This window comes from Apodemus sylvaticus, chromosome 6 (assembly GCF_947179515.1).
Source record: "Apodemus sylvaticus chromosome 6, mApoSyl1.1, whole genome shotgun sequence".
Lineage (NCBI taxonomy): Eukaryota > Metazoa > Chordata > Mammalia > Rodentia > Muridae > Apodemus > Apodemus sylvaticus.
Window position 1 is genome coordinate 37354650 of NC_067477.1, and position 17020 is coordinate 37371669.

General features: G+C 42.9%; 1 protein-coding gene across 4 annotated transcripts in view; it reads right to left on the minus strand.

Moving 5' to 3' along the window:
* The window catches only part of Ylpm1 (YLP motif containing 1), a 76032-nt gene extending 69808 nt beyond the window's left edge, over nt 1–6224 (minus strand). For all 4 annotated transcript variants that reach the window (XM_052185411.1, XM_052185409.1, XM_052185408.1 and 1 more), the window contains exon 1: nt 5212–6224. In XM_052185411.1, coding sequence (XP_052041371.1) covers nt 5212–6051 — 840 coding nt within the window. In that variant the 5' untranslated portion in view covers nt 6052–6224. The remainder of the gene's footprint in view (nt 1–5211) is intronic.
* Between the last annotated feature and the right edge of the window lie 10796 nt (nt 6225–17020).

Below are 17020 nucleotides of genomic sequence, written 5' to 3' on the forward strand. Positions count from 1 at the left end.
GAGTGATAACTCAGTGGTTAAAAGCACTGGCTACTTTTGCATCAGACCCAGGTTTTCGGTTCCCAGGACCCACATGATGGCTCACAAACATCTGTAACTCCAGGTTACAGCAGATCTAACACAGTTCTCAGTTCCACAAGTGATAGGCACACAGGAAGCAAACAGATATAAGTGCAGGTAAAATACCCATACAAATGCCAATCTAGGATGGGAGAAGCAGCTCAGCAGTACAAGCCTAACATGTTTGTGCACCACTAAAATAATCAGTGTATCACAGTTGCCTTTACAAAATCCCTCAATAGCTAAATACAGTCTTTGAAATTGTCTTTAAAGCTTTCTGTATTACATAAATATTATTTTCAGCCTGTGCTGTCAGAGACCATTCCTGAACTTGTTTTTGGACAATTTCTGCCTATATTTTAGGTGTCTGTCTGTCTCTCCCCCCCCCCCCACACACACACAGACTTTTCTTTTTTGTTTTTTTGAGACAGGGTCTCATGTAACCCAAGCTGGCCTCGGTCTCTCTATATAGCCCCAAACCACCAAACCAGCTAAATACTACTTTGTAAAGGTGGCTTCTTCAATTAGGATAGAGGTCCTAGCAAAAGTCAATCATTTAAAAGGTATCTGTTTTTCACTTCCAATGTGTATAAAGCACTATGAACAACAGAGTGTGAGTGTGTGTGTGTGAGTGTGTGTGTGTGTGAGAGTGTGTGTGAGTGTGTGTGTGTGTGTGTGTGTTATTACATGTATGTAATTCCAATTCTCAGGAAAACAGAAGGATGTGGAGTTCAGGGTCATTCTTAGCTACATACCAAGTTTAAAACCAACTTGGGCTACAAGAGTCATTGTCTCAGAAAGCCAAAATAACAATAATAAAACTTTTAAACCTAACCTTTTCTAGTTTCTAGTAAATATTCTAGTAATATTTCATACTTTCCAATCCCATGGTATCCTGTATTTCTCCTTATTAAATAAAAGTCATTGACACCAAGTACCACATGCATGTTGTCCACCATTTTATCTACAGTACTAAACACAGTATTTCATCTTAAATGACACTTCTAAACACTATACTCATGTCAACATTTTACATGAGTTATTTGGAGAATGAAAGAAATAAAACCACAACTCATTGAGAAGACTACTATATACTTTAACTAGTCAACCCCTTAATCACAGAAAAAGTAACTCTTCAAAAAGAATATTCCATTAAGTTATCAATGTTTTACTCAGGTATCTAGAGAATAAATGGAAAAAAGTGAAGTATTTGTGCCATCTTTCCAGTACTCACTCATTCTATTTCCAATCAAATAGCTCTAGTTCACAAGTGAAAGTTTTCTCTACATAATTCCATACACTGTTAGGAAGAAACTGCAGAGAGGATTTAAAATCACACTACTGAAAATTCCAATGAAATGATTTAGACCCACTAAGACCATCAATGAGTCAGTCACTAGAGAAACACTAGAAAGATGCAAGACTGACTGAGAAGCTAACAGTGAGGACCAGACTGCCCCCACCTAAATCCATTGATCAAGCTCAGCATCAGAACAGTGGGACAACCAGGCACTCAAGACTGGTGCAAATAAAGATCTTGTACAATGTAACACCTATACACTACACTTGACAACATCAACTGAACTTCAGTCTAGTGTTTTGGAGTTAATTTCTAATTTAAAAAAAGAAAATAGATGACTCAACAAATAAAATGGCACAATTATCAAGAGAGAAGCAGTCTCAGAATGTGGGATGTTCAAATGACAGATTTTTCATCAAATTGAGGACATAATATAGGGAAAAGGAAACAAGAAATAGTGATCTAGATCAGGGGTTCTCAAAGAAGAGTGGCTCTTCCCTCCAGAACCTATGGAAGTGTATCTCGCAATGTCTAAAAACATTTCTGGCTCTCAAAACAGGGCGGCCACTACTGGCACCATTGTCAGAGACATCAGTAACCACCCTGCAATGCACAGTGGAAAACAATCCCGCAACAAAGAAGTCCCAAAGGTTTACAGTGCTCAGACTCAGAAACCCTAACCAACATGGTAAGAATCTGCTATTTATATGTTGAATCTTAATTTGAACAAATCAACAAAATATTACTGAGACAATTGGAGGATTTAACAAGGAATTCCTCTGAATTCTGATAACAGGAGACAAGAGGGAAATCTAATTAGACTTAGCACTAGATAATACAAAGACTTAAGCTTTTATAATGTACTCAATCTAAAAAAGATTTTGACCCAGCATGGTGGTGCATACCTTTAAGGTAAACAGAGGCAGACAGATTTATATATCAAGTTCCAGCTGCCAGTGCTACATACTGAGACTGTGTTTCATTTTTTGAGAAATGAAAGGTCACTCCACCCCCTTTTCTTTTAAAACTAGGTAACTGAGGCTCTAGAGATGGCTCAGCAGTTAAGGTACTTGTTGCCAAGACAAAGACATCTAAGAGAGCCCGGCAACCACAGGCTGTCCTTCTGACTTCCATATACACACAGCAGCAGACCTGCACCCGTCCACCCCTGCCACTCACACACAATAAATGAAAAAATGTAGTAGAAAACCAACTAAGAACCTAATCAAGAATGTAGAACAATGGAGAGGAGGATGTAGCTTTAAGAATACTTAACTAGCAAGCACAAGGCCTTGGGGCTTGATTCCAGTATGGAAAAAAAGAGAAAAAAACATGAGCAAAGGACAGAAGATGAAAGATTTTGCTTTAAAATACTTAAAATTATGTTTATGATATTTTCGCTACTTAATGCTTAAATCTTTCACCATAAATTTTTTTTAGGGACAGTGGGTAAAAGCACATGACAAGCAATCCTACCAGTCTGAATACAGTACCCTGAAAACCAACTCACTCCCAGAAGTTCTCCTCTCTCACCTCCTGACCTCCATATGCACACTGAGGCATGTACACGTGCGGCAGGTCCACACTCCCATCATATATAACATAAATTTAATAACATTTTCCAAAACTAAAATATGGATTAAAATATACAGAAGGATATACAATGTTTATCATCTAATAAAGCAAGGACCTTAGGTGAAAAGAATAACTCTTGAATCTTACACAACAAATCTTTACAGTGGTTCTACAAATTGCAAGGCACTGTCCTAGGTGCTGCAGAGGATTAAGACGACAAACAGAACCAAATCACAGGGGTGATTTGCATGTAAGGCTCATAGAGACTGAATTTTGAGATGTGCCTTGAAAGTATTCCATTTAAAGGGAAAAGAGAAGTTAAGGACATTGGGATAACTCCATAAAGTTAAGAAAGGGTGGGCATGCAATGCCCCACTCTATCCCTCCTTCTGTATACCCAGCAGGCTTGAAACTCCCAGTAGTTTGGGTGGCCTTGAACTCCTTATCACCAGCCTCTGCTAGGACTACAGAGTTTTGTATTACAATGTCCAGTTTATGCAGTGCTAGGAATATAACTCCAAGGCTTCAGGGATGCTATGCAAACACTCAACCAATGAGTTCTATCTTGAGCCACAGGCAAGGCTCTTCTTGATCTGGTCTACACCCAGACCTCAAGCTTCACCCTTCTATTATTTTCTATTTTTCAGCAAGAATCAAAAGCACTACATTTTCAAAACACTGAAAGAAGTTCATTTCAGATGAAGCAGAAAACCAAATGTAGTGTTTCCAGTGAGTACTTATATTAAAGTAGTCTAGTATGCACATTCTTCTTTTAAAAAGCCAAAGCTGAGGGTGTAGCTGAATGGTAGAACACCTGACTAACATACCCAAGGCACTGAGTTCAATCCCAAGCACAACAACAAGCCAACTATATAACTCATTTGTTTCTCTACGTGCCCAGAAAAAGTCAGACTGAGGTCATAGTTTAGCTTGAATTAACTGGGAAACTGGAGGGAATAACCCTGAGGAGCCGATATAACTTTGGTATACAGCAAAATCACTTATTCTACTGTCCTCTGAGTGTCTCCTGTGCAGAACCTGCTTCTCTTAAAAACTAAAACACTGTAAAGCTAGAATAATATACAATTATCTTTTGGAATCTTATACATTACCCTGAGCTTGCATATTGTAAGATTCTTAGTGAATTTAAGGTAGATGAGGAATTAATGTGTATTTCAAATAGACACAACAGATGATCTATTCCTATTTATTTATATTTTGAGACAGGGTCTTACTATGAGGCCCAGGCTGGCTTCAAACTCTCCATCTGCTTGCTTCAGTTGCCCAAATAGTGGATGTAGGCACAGCTTCTATGTTCCTACAACCCTGTCAACTTCTTACTGTTCTGTGGAAAGCAACATCTTCAAAATAGATGTCAAAGGGGATGGCTCTCACAGGAGCAGCTATCACAAAACTTTCTTTTTTAAACCTCAGCTAAATTCCAAGGCTATTATTTTGGAGTAAAGTGTAAAAACAATGAAATGTAGCAAATTCACTATGTGGTAAAATTATCCTTTAGAGATGGTAATGTGCTGGGCAGTGGTAGCACACCCCTTTGATCCCAGCACTTGGGAGGCAGAGGCAGGTGGATTTCTGAGTTCGAGGCTAGCCTGGTCTACAGAATGAGTTCCAGGACAGCCAGGGCTACACAGAGAAACCCTGGGGGGTGGGGGGGGAGAGAAGACATGGTAATGTTTGAATCAACTCTTGAAATATACCAACAGATTCTCCAAGGATCAAGTCTCTAGAGGTCTATGTAGTCCACATGAACTCACAACATCAGTTAGGATGTCATGATGAGACTTCCATCTTTTATGTGCTGAGAACCCAATTCGGGGAAACAGACAGCTATCTCTGGCCCCTGCATGTTTTCTTGGTCCTAAGAAATTAACTGGTCAATATTTACAGGCATTTAAACATCAGCCCTTTAAGAATTTTCTTTTATACTGCCTCCCCCATGAAAATCTTAGTTAAAAAAATTTAAAACAAAGCTCTGTGCAATAAATCTAGAATGCTGGTCAAAGAAAGCCAAGGCATACATCTGAGAAATAAATCTAGTGCCACCCTACTACACTTCAAGGGTCTAGTCTTATCTTTACTGTTCTTTTAGTAATCCAGTCAATTAAAAACCTGGCTTTAGGGCTGACTCTTAAGGGATCTTTGGAGTATGAATGGGCTAGTCATTGGAATTATGATAGGCACTAGCTGGTTAAAGCCCAAGGCCTGCTCCAGTAAAGCCTAAATGAAAGCTGTGACTCCAGCAGGTGAGCTCTTACCTGTGGAGTCATTGTAGAGGGATCTGGTTCAGGAGCAGCTTGCTTCTGTTCAGCATTCTTGTTCTTGGCCCCACTCTCCAAAGGCTCTTGTTGGATAGTTGTTTTATTCCCAGAAGGGATGGACGGTGGTGGTGGTAGCTGGGGTTTAGAAGGGCCCTGGGAGGAGCGGGAAGGAGATGCCTGAGAAGGGGGTAAGTAGGGCTGGGAATGGCTCATATATGATTGCGAGGAGGAAGAGGAAGAATAAGGGGTAGGCGCCAGATAGGACTGGGAAGGTGGAGACTGTGAAGGGGACGGCTGAGCAGGAGGCAGGTAGGGTTGAGCGGAGGAAGGGGGATAGAATGAGGGTGGTGGCTGAGGTGGAGGCATGTACGACTGAGATGGGGGCATATAGGATCCTGGAGGTACAGGGGGAGATTCAGGAGGGGACTCCAGCTCCATTGGAACCAAACCGGGAGGCCCATCTCGTTGGTGGTGGATCATCTGGTGTTTGTACTGCTGCTGCTTCTGATAGCTGAGGGCTGGCCCAGGCGGCGGGGGTATCGGTGGCGGAGGCGGCTGCCAGTCTCCGTAGCCGCCCCCGGGCATCACCGGCGGGGGCGGCAGCGGGGGCGGAGGAAGATGGTGGGGCTGGAGCACGCACTGCATTTGCTTCTGGTGCATCTGCTGCAGCTGTTGGAGCTGGGCCAAGTGTTGCTCTCGGAAGCTCATGAAGCCTGAAGAGGAAGGGGCCGCGGGCCCCGGCGAGGCCTCGGGAAGCGCCACCGGTGGCGGCGGCGGCGGGACCGGCGGCGGCGGATAGTGGCTGCTCCCGCCATACCGGCCCCAATTCGGGTACATATCGGTAACGAAGGCGCGGGGCTCGTCCCGGCGCCGTTACTCGTCGCAACCGACCTCCAGGAGCCGCGGCGGTGACGGCGACAGCCGGAACTCGCGGTGTCTACAGGCCTCGGAGCGTGTGAACGGAGCGCGCCAGTGCGCCGGCGCTACGGAGCTGGGCCCGCGGTCGGGAAGGAGGGGACCGTACTATAGCAACCACGCATGCGCAGTACCATAGAGAGGAGAACAAAGGCCAGATAGAGGGGAACTTTACGCAGGTACTCGCTGTTGCCTCCTTCCTTCAGGTTCGGAAAATGTAGGCGGTGATAGAATGTTGTCATAGAACCAAGAAACCATAGAGTCTCACAGCCAAAAGGAGTGATAGAGATCCTAACGCCTTATGTGTTCAGTTTTGAATGGGGGCGGGGGTGGTGGGGTGGGAGAAAAGATTCCATTCGCAGTAACAACAAGAACATAATGCAAGTAATAACTCTAATAAGAAAAATTTAGGAATTATATGAAGAAAACTGCAGAATTCTACCAGAGAATAAAAATTAAACTTGAACTAACGAAGAGGCTTACTGTAGTCCTAAGTAAAAAAGAGGGAGTTTTGTAAAAATGACAGTTCTTCCAAGTTAAATTGATTTAATTCAGTCAACCCACAGCCTGACTGGGAAGAATGATATGAAGAATGGAAAATGGATTCTGAAGAAGAAATATGAAAATGGCCCTGATTCTTTCCTATAGGTACTGTAAAAGGAAAGTAATGGAATTATTTAGTTGGTTTCCTCTCCCCCCCCCAGCCCCCATTAATTTTTGTTTTTTCAAAACAGGGTTTTTCTGTGTGACCTCCCTGGATGTCCTGGAACTCACTTTGTAGACCAGGCTGTCCTCGAACTCACAGAGATCCTCCTGCCTCTGCCTCCGCCTCCCCTGCCTCCCCTGCCTCCCACTCCTCTGCCTCTCTGCCTCTCTGCCTTTCTGCCCCTGCCCCTGCCCCTGTCTCTGTCTCTGCCTCTGCCTCTCTGTCTTTGCCTCTGCCTCTCTGCCTCTGCCAGAACCACCAAACCCATCTTATGTTGAATCTTTTAACTCAGAAAATGTCCCTGTTGGAGAATCCTTAAACCTAAGGCAAAGCCAGAAAAGGGTAACTTAAAAGCTAATCTTCTGAACCCTAGCAGCAAAATATTAAAGATTTCCTTTGGTTTGGGTGATTTTTGAACATCAGAAGTGGTACAGCCAATTCTGAGAAAGGAAGGAAGGAAAGAAGGAAGGAAGGAAGGAAGGAAGGAAGGAAGGAAGGAAGGAAGGAAGGAAGGAAGGAAGGAAGGGAGGGAGGGAGGGAGAGAGAAACTATGCCTAGTTTTAAGACTATTAATTCTATCAGCATGTCAGTTTGAAGATGTGACCTTGCTTTTCTCCTAGCAACCAGATCATCACCTGTCTCCGGTAAATGTAGTAGTTGGTGTGAGGTTAGGAAATACTTCTCTCAATGTTTTATTGAAGCAGAATAGAAATACATAAAACTGCATGTCATAAGTTGTATTAGTTAGGGTTTTACATCGGTGAACAGACACCATGACCAAGACAACTCTTATAAAAAACAACATTTAACTGGGGCAGTCTTACTGGTTCAGAGGCTTAGTCCATTATCATCAAGGCAGACATGACACAGGAGGAGCTGAGAGTTCTATATCTTCATCTGAAGGCTGGTAGCAGAATACTGGCTTCCAGGCAGCTAGGAAGAGGAGCTTAAAGCCTACACCACAGTAGCACACCTACTACAACAGGGCCACACCTTCTAATGGTGCCACTCCCTAGGCTGAGCATATACAAACCATCACATAAGTATAAAACATAATGAGTTTTCATACCCCAAGCACATTTGTTCCAGCTCAAAAAAGAGCCATGTGTTGTTTGCTGAGACTTTTCCTAGAGGGAAATAATACACATCTACTCAGCACAGAGAGGAAACCCACAAGAGACCAAAGTGTGGATACCACCAAAGTCCAAGAAAATGAGTTTTATTAGAGTTACTTAAAGAAATATGGATAAGGAGTATCAAGAGCAGAAATGACTCAGACACCAAAAGCTGGTCAGCTAGAGCACATGGCAGTGTGGAGAGTGTCACCCTCCAACACTTGTTTACAACTCTTCCAGACATTTTAGCTGGTTTCTGCTTTGAGTCAGCTTCTTTTGTCTAAGAGTCTTCCTTGTGGCCAGGCTTGTTTAGGCTTGTCTCAGCCAGACTCTAGGAAGTCTTCCCTGTTTACTCTCTGGAGGGAGGAGCCTAGTGAATCTGCTCAGTTTCAGGCAGGGACTTCCTGAAGCTATTCTGTGTAGTTTACCTTCTGTCTGAAGGAGTTTGCTGAGAGATGGAATGTTTCAATCTCAGAGGAAACTGCTGCACAACAGTTTGGGATGTACTTTAGTTGGTAGAGTGCTTATCTACCATGCATGAAATCCTGGGTTCAGTTCCTCAGCATCACACAAAACTGGGTGTGGTGGCACACAACTGCAATCCTTTCCCAGCAGTGTGGAAGTGGGGGCAAAAGAGCAGAAGTCCTAGGTCATCCTCCATTGACCTCCATCCTCCATCCTCCAGAAGACTGGGACCCTGGCCTACCCTTTTACTTTGCTTCTTTGCTGACACAATGAACAGCTCTCCTGTGCCACATAGTTATAGTTTTTACATTGGTACAAAATTTATAGATTGATACAGATTTAAGATTTTTATTGGTATGAATTTCTTATATTGATACAAAAGTTGAAGTTAATATTGTTACTCTTAGATAGACATTGTGCCTATGCAAATCATTTAGGAATACAAGGCTTTGACCCAGTCCTTCTAATAGCTGCTATTATAAACTGTTTAGGATGATTAAGTAACAGAAGTTAAGGGCCAGATAGTAAATTCATAGTTATGTTAGATTCAGATTTAATTATAATAAAGTGTTTCCATTTACTCAAATAGAAATGGCTAAGAGTAACTGTAACAGGACAGAGATATTTTATGTAGATAGTCTTCAAAAACATCAGAAATCCACAGAATCTGACATTTAATCATTTCATTATTTTTAGACAATTTGACTAGAGACATGTCTACTCCTGACAGCACCCCCTTCATGCTTCCAAGAAGATATTGAGCATCTTCACCTCCAGACGAGGTTACTTATCATGGCAAGGTAGCCCCTGGGCAGAAATGATCTATATCATCTGCAGACAAAATACTGTCCAAAATGGACAAACAAATGTGGGATAGTCGACTGCTAACCTCTGCCAAGACAGTGTATGATAGTCCTTTTTATTTCCTGCTTGGCATAAGGTCTGCCAGATGGCTCTGGGTCAGAAGGCTGAAGATGGATTCTCCAATGTTATAAGAAATTAGGGGCTGTCCATGTAGTCAGCTGTCTACAAGTCATTTAAGTTTAAAAAGCTATGTTTTGTGCTTCCTATATACTCAGGTAATATTTAATTTGTTCTCAGATTTCTGACAGGGTTGAAGACTAGTTATAGTCTCATAAGCAAACTTGAGTTGTTTAGCATTGAGAGATATGAAACAGTTGAAAGGATGTTTTCCAGATGATATTGTAAGCTAAAATCAGAATGTAACTCAGATATAGAATTATAAGCTCTTAAGATAGGTGGTAGAGTACTTTAATTGACTAACTGATAGACTAGATGTTAATTGTATATCATACTTTATAACTCACATAATTATAATGGTTATGCTCAATTTATATCTGAGAGAAAAGAGACTTTTAACTGGATTAAAAGGGGGAAATGTGAGTTGCACTGATGCTGTTTGTATTTTGATGTTAATTCTGCTTCTTCAAGAGGGGCTGCCTGTGATGAGGAGTGGGTCATGTACTCAGGTGATCTCATGGAAACTTCTCCCTGTTCTGTCTGGTCAAATAAAGAGGTGACGATAAGGCAATGGAGGGGAAAGGTGGAAAGGGAGGCTGTAGAAAATGGAGGAAGATGAGGTGAAGAAAGATGGGGCAGAACCACATGGCTATAGAAGCCAAGGAGCAAGGAATCTCATAGCTGGGGAATAGATTAGTGATAGATCTGCCCAATCTAGGCATAGAGCTTATAAATACAATAACTGGGTTGTGTGCTTTTTATAGGGGCTTATTGGGATAAGAAATTACCGCAACAGCACACTTTTCTGTGTTGCCACAGGTCCAAAGCAACAGTGCCCATGGGCAAGAAACTCTGAAACTCTGAGTCAAAATACATTTTTAATTCTGTAAATGTGTGTGTGTGTGTGTGTGTGTGAGAGAGAGAGAGAGAGGGTTTCTCTATGTAGCAGTGGTTGTCCTGGAACTTGCTTTCTAGACCAGGCTATCTTTAAACTCAGAGATCTGTCTGCCTCTGTCCCTGGAATGTGGGGATTAAAGGTGTGGGCCACCACTGTCCAGCTAAATTGATTTATTTTTAGGATTTGTCACAGCAACAGAAGGCTAATACATTTAGCAGACAAAAAATAGAGAATGTCTTTCATTTAATAGAATATTTACTAAACAGAGAGATACTGGTGTGGTAGCACATACTTGTAATCTCAGCCCTTGGCAGTCTAACCTGGGTACATAATGAAAACTTGTCTCCAAAAATCCAAAACCCAAAGCCAAAACAAATGAAATAAAAAACCTACAGCAGACCCCAGTCAGAATGGTGAATAGTTTAGTTTTCTCACTAAAACCAAAAGCAGATATCTATGATAATCAATTTGAGATGAGTTGCATTTTGTAGTACTTAAAAAGACATATAGAAGTTGTAATTCCAGTAATCCAGAGTATATCCATATTTGGAAATAGGATAGTTACAGATGAGGTCAAACCGAAGAAGAGTTAGCACCTATGATGGTTTGTATATGCTTGGCCCAGGGAGTGGCACTATTAAGAGGTGTGGTCTTGTAGGAGTAGTTGTGTCACTGTGGGGATGAGCTTTAATACCCTCAGTTTAGCTGCCTGGAAGCTAGTCATCTAGCTGACTTCAGATGAAGATGTAGAATTCTCAGCTTCTCTGCATCAGGCCTGCCTGGATGCTGCCATGTTCCTGCCTTGATAATACTGGACTGGACCTCTGAACCTGTAAGCCAGCTCCAATTAAATGTCCTTATTAGAGTTGTCTTGGTTATGGTGTTTGTTCCCAGCGGTAAAACCCTAAGACAGCACCTAATCTTCTATGACAAACAAGAGTTCTTATACTAATATGGCCATATGAAGATACCTAAGACTTCACAGAAAACAGTAGGGTGGGGTGCTACTGTAAAGGCAACCATATCCTTTATATTGTATTTAGGTGCACACAGCATGAGCATGGGCACACGCAAAAACATACAAGCACACACACTCACACACACACATACACACAATATATTTATTCTGTCTCTGGAGAATGCTGACTAACACAAATAGTGATCAGAGGCTCACAAAGAGATCTTCTCCTTTAACCCCCATACCCCATTTTGTTTGTTGAGACAAGAATTCATGTATCCCAGGCTGGCCTGGAACTTGCTATGTCATCAAAGATGATCCTGAACTTCTGATCTTCCTGTCTCTACTTCTCAGGTTTGTAGGTATGTGCCATCATGCCCAGCTAAAGATTTGCTCTTCCTTTAGTTACATAAAGCAGTTCAGTTATGAACATCCTGTAAGCTAGAGCACACGAGATTTATACACTTTTGTGTTTATGGTGGCTAATCTTGTTTGTCAGTTTGGGATTAGTTCTGTGAGATTTCTAAATCATGTGAATTGAGGTGTGAGGGATCCACCCTACATGGGGGTTATACCACTCTATGGTCAGATATCTCTTACTGGATACAAGGAGAAACTGGGCTGAGATCTGGAGCCACCACTGCTTCCGTTCTTGGTGACCAACCTCCTCAGCTTCCTACTATCATGCCTTCACCACAGTAATGAACTGTTAGTTGAAGCAAAATTTTCTTCCCTTAAGGTACATCTAGTCACAGCAACAAGGCATGTAACTAATTCAGAAAATTGGCAGTGATAAACCCAATCATGTTTTGGAACTGCTGTGTAAGAGGGTTGTAGAATAATTTAAAACTTTAGAATAGAAACGCTCTTGAAAGCTGTAAGCAGAGCTTAATGGCGTGTTTTGCTGGGGCTGTGGAGGATCAGAATGCCAAGAAAAACACAAAAAGGCCAGGCTCATGAGGTTTCAAAGAGAAACAAGACTGTTAGGAGCCAGGCAAGAACCTATTCTTGCGACAGTCTGACAGTCTGGCTTTTTATTGTTGTTTGTTTTGTTTTTCTAAACAGCATTCCTCTGTGTAACTCTGGCTGTCCTGGATCTTGCTCTATAGACTGTGCTGGCCTCAAACTCAGAGATCCACCTGCCTCTACTTTGGAGTGTTGAGGTTAAAGATGTGGAGCCCCAGCACCCACCGACCTGGCTGTATTCTGCATGTGTCCTGACAGCTTGATTAAGGACGCCATCTCAGGTAGTGGACCCATTTGCTTAGTGGAGATAGCATTCAGGCTGCAGCATCACTACTGCTTACCAGACCTGAAAGATATAAGGCAGCTTGGCATGGAAAAAAAAATTAAGTTCAGACTTAAAGACAGACAGGTTTGAAAGCATAGGTAATTGTTAAACAGATTACCACCATTAAAGAGAAAACTGATTGATTAAATGAGAACAATTTGAAAACTGCCCTGAGCACAAGACTCCACTCATCAGAAACTACATTTTATACAAGTGAAAATTAATTTCCAAGGAGAGAGCCTAAACTGAGAACGCCACTGAGGGTGTGTGTGGGTGTTCCACTAATCCTATGGAAAAAACTGCTATAGGAAGTGTTTTCCCAGAGATGGTACTCAGAAGCTAATGCCCTGCCAAGAGGACAGGCTGTATCACGAATTGCCAGCAGAACTTGGCAGTGTTGTCCACTTAGTAGTAGATTTTCAGCAATGAAAGATACAAGATTGAAGAAGTTACAGTTTTGTATCACAGTTTGAGAAAGCCAGAAGTCAAACAATGTATAGGAGGGTCTGAGTCCCTGCAAGGAGGCCTTCTGGGGCCTATGTGTGAAGCTGTGATGGGGAAGCAGTGGCAGCCTGTCCTCAGTAGGGATTCCACTGCTGAGATAAGACACCATGACCAAAAGCAACCTAAGGAGCAAAGGATTTATTTCAGCTTACAGCATCTCCAGCTTACACCACTGAACGACTCAAGCAGAGTAGGAACCTGGAGGCAGGAAATGAAGTAGGAGTCCCAGATGAGTACTGCTTTACAGGTTTGCTGCCTGGGGCTTTCCCAGAAAGCCACACTTTCTTTATACTGTCCAGGGTGGCACTGCCCCAATGAACTGGACCCTCTTCCATCAATCACTAATCAAGAAAATGCCCCCCCCCCAGGCTTTTCCACAGATCAATCTGCTGGGGGCATTTTTTTTTTCACTTGGGCTTCTCACTTTCCCAAGTCAAGTTGACAAAGCACAAGCCAACACAAAACATGGTGACAGTTATACCAGGACTACAGGAATCCATTGAGGAAGGCTGCATTTAAAGAATGGAGTTAGGCCATGTGTGGAGACAGTGGGGACAGAGCTGGAAATAAGGGGGGCGCTCAAGGGCACTGGGACCCAGAAGATTTTATCACAAATCTCAGAATTTAAACATGGAGCTGCAAGTATTGGTTGTTTTTCCCTCCTGGGTTTTGGTCTTGAGTGGGTCCAATCTTTCCTTGTAATACCTGTGATCTTCCCTTACAAACTGCAATGTTCATTCTTTGCCATTATATATTGGAACTGTGGAAGTTATTTTTGATGTTATCAGAAGATCATTCAAGAAATCTATTTAAGAGATTGTCTTTAGCCTCTGACGGGATATGGATTATTAAACAATATTGAAACTGGTATAGACTATGGGGACTTTTGACGTTGGACTGAATACATTTCGCACTATGAGACGGCCATGAGCCTATGGGGGCAAAGGATGGAAAGTTGTGGCTTAGAAGTTGTAATATTTTGGTAGTTTTCCCAGTGTCCTTTTCTATCATCTTCCCCCAACTGCTCTAAACTGTAAGCTAAAACAAACCTTTCTTTCTTTAAGGTGCTTCTTGTCAGTTATTTGGTCATAGCAATGAGGAATATAACGTAGTATTATTCAATAAATGTTCTCCCACAGAAGTGTACAGAGATTTCAGTTCTAACGGATATTTATTATACTAATGTTACACATCGTAAAATTGCCAGGCATGGTGGCACACATCCCAGCACTTGGGAGGCAGAGGCAGGTGGAGCCTCTCTGGGAGCCTCATCTACACAATGAGTCCCAGGACAGCCAGGACCAGAGAGACCCCGTTTAAAACAAAAACAAACACAAACAAACAAACAAAACCTTTAAAAACCTATACTATGCTTGGTTAAGAGTGCTTGCCTAGCATGACTGAAGCTATCTGATCCCCAGAACCCCACAAAACTGGTCGGGGTGGAGTAGGCCAACAATCCCAGTGTGTAGAAGGTGAGGTAGAAGGGTCAGGAGTTCAAATCCATATTTGGGCACATAGCAAGTTTGATGGCAGATTGGGACATATTCGACCTTGTCTCAAAAGAGAATTAAGTAATTAATTAGGTTTTTCAAGTCAAGGTTTCTCTGAGTAGCCCTGCTTGTCCCAGGACTCAATTTGTAAGCCAGGCATACTCAGAGATCTTCCTGTATCTGCCTCTCGAGTGCTGGGATTAAAGGCGTGAGGCTGTACGGCCTGCCTGGGAAACTTAGAAGTTAATAAGGTACTTCAAACTGCCTCTCCAGAGAAGGAAGGAGACTGCCCAGGCTTCCATGCTGGCATGAACTGTTTTGTGCACAAGTGGTAATTTCACAGGTGTTCGCTTTGCTAGCAGGTTTGGAATTTATAGAGCTGGCCATTTATGCTGCAGGCCTCCTCACTTGTGTGCTGTGCTACACAAAACAAAGCAGGGGAGAAAAGATGACAGGAGTCAGTCAGGGAAGCTGAACAGGAAGTGGAGTAGGCTCCCTACGGTGGTTCTCCCTTTCCCTTCTTCCCTGTCCGTTCTAGCTGTCCAGGCCTCCATCAGAACTTCTCTGACCCCAGGCATTCCCAGCCCCTACTAGGAGGATAGCAGTATTTAGTTTCTTACATTTTATTTATTTGGTGTATATGCACATGTGTGGTTACACACTCAATGATGTGTGTGGAGGTCAGAGGAAAACTTTTTTGTTTTCTTGTTTTTCGAGACAGGGTTTCTCTGTGTAGCTCTGGCTGTCCTGGAACTCACTCTGTAGACCAGGCTGGCCTCAAACTCAGAAATCTGCCTACCTCTGCCTCCCAAGTGCTGGGATTAAAGGCGTGCGCCACCACTGCCAGAGGAAAACTTTTAGGAGTTGGTTCCCTCCTTCCATTACATGGATGCTGGGGATTGAAGAGAGTCAGGCATGGCAGCAGGGTATTTACCTGCTGGGCCATCCTGCTGCTTTATATATTTTCCATAGTTATTATTATTATTATTATTGTGTATGTATGAGAGAGGGAGGGAATGTATACACATCACTGTAAGTGTCGAGGTCAGAGGACAACTTTACACAGGTTCTGGGGATGGAACTCAGGCCTTCATTTTTGTGGCAAGTGCTTTTTTTATCCACTGAGCCATCATTCCAGCACCACTGTATATGTAAGCAGGCCCTTTCACATTCTTCTCATTCTTTCGAGAAAATTTAAAGATTGCTACAGGATACTATGGAATCTTATTCCCTACGTTCTCTAACTCTCCAGGAATTAGAACGGTACACACACACACACACACACACACACCACACAAGTATGTGTGTAATCAGTCATGGTGGCACTTGCCTTTAGTCCTAGCACTTGGGAGGCAGAGGCAGGCAGATCTGAGTTTGAGGCCAACCTGGTCTGCAAAGTAAGTTCTATCACAGTGAAGGCTACACAGAGAGACCCCGACCTGAAAACAACAAAAGTGATACCAGCTGAACTACTTAGAAGAGCTCAGACCAACTGAGGCACCTAGAAGGACCCTCTCCAACCTGCTGAGCTGCCTGCAGGCTGTGCGGTGCGCTCCAGGTTCCCAGCTTTGGGAGCTGTCACTCATGCTGGGTTGCGCTGTGGCGATGCAGCTGCTGTGGCGATGCAGCTGTCTGAGTCATCTCTGCTCCTGTAACTTCTCACCTATATTCTTGTTTTGCCTTCATTTTTCAAAGTAGTTTCTCTGTGTAGTCCTGGCTGTCCTAGAGCTCACTCAGTAGACCAGGCTGGCTTTGAACTTGAGATTCACCTGCCTTGACAGCCTGAGTTCTAGGATTAAAGGTGTGAGCTACCACTGCCCAGCTTCTCACTCATATTCTTGAAAGGAACTCCAACAAAACTCCAAGTTTCACCAAGTTGGACTTTGGGGTTATCCACACTTTGGTGTGCTGTGGGCTCCCTATCTGGGGTAGGTTGGATGCATGTGTTTCATCTTCCCATCTCCCCACACCTAGTCATAGAGGCTCTCTGGCAGTTATCTGAGCAGCCCAACCACATGTATGCCACGCCATTGTACCGTCCACATCTCTGTGCTTCTGCTCCATCCGCTCCCTGTGTTTCATCTGCTTTGCCTCACTGACTTTTAAGATTTACTCAACAGGAGCAGGAGATGCAGCTCAGTTGGTAAGAGTGCAAGCACTGGATTTGAGTCTCAGCACCCTACCAACCTGGTGCCTATAATCCCAACATAAAGGAGGCAGAGGCAGGAGGATACAGATTCAAGGATAACATTCAAGAACACAGAGTTTGAAGCCAGTCTGGCAAATATGAGACAATGTTTAAAAATCAAAGGCAAACTAGGGAACAATAAAAACCCTAAAATTACTACAAATATCCTTTCCTCCCTTCCTCCCTTCCTAACAGAATGAAGTGAAAACAAAAAAAAAAATTTTTTTTTTTAAAATAGGGCCTAGCTATTAAGTCCTAGCTATCCCAGACCTTACTATATAGACCAGGCTAG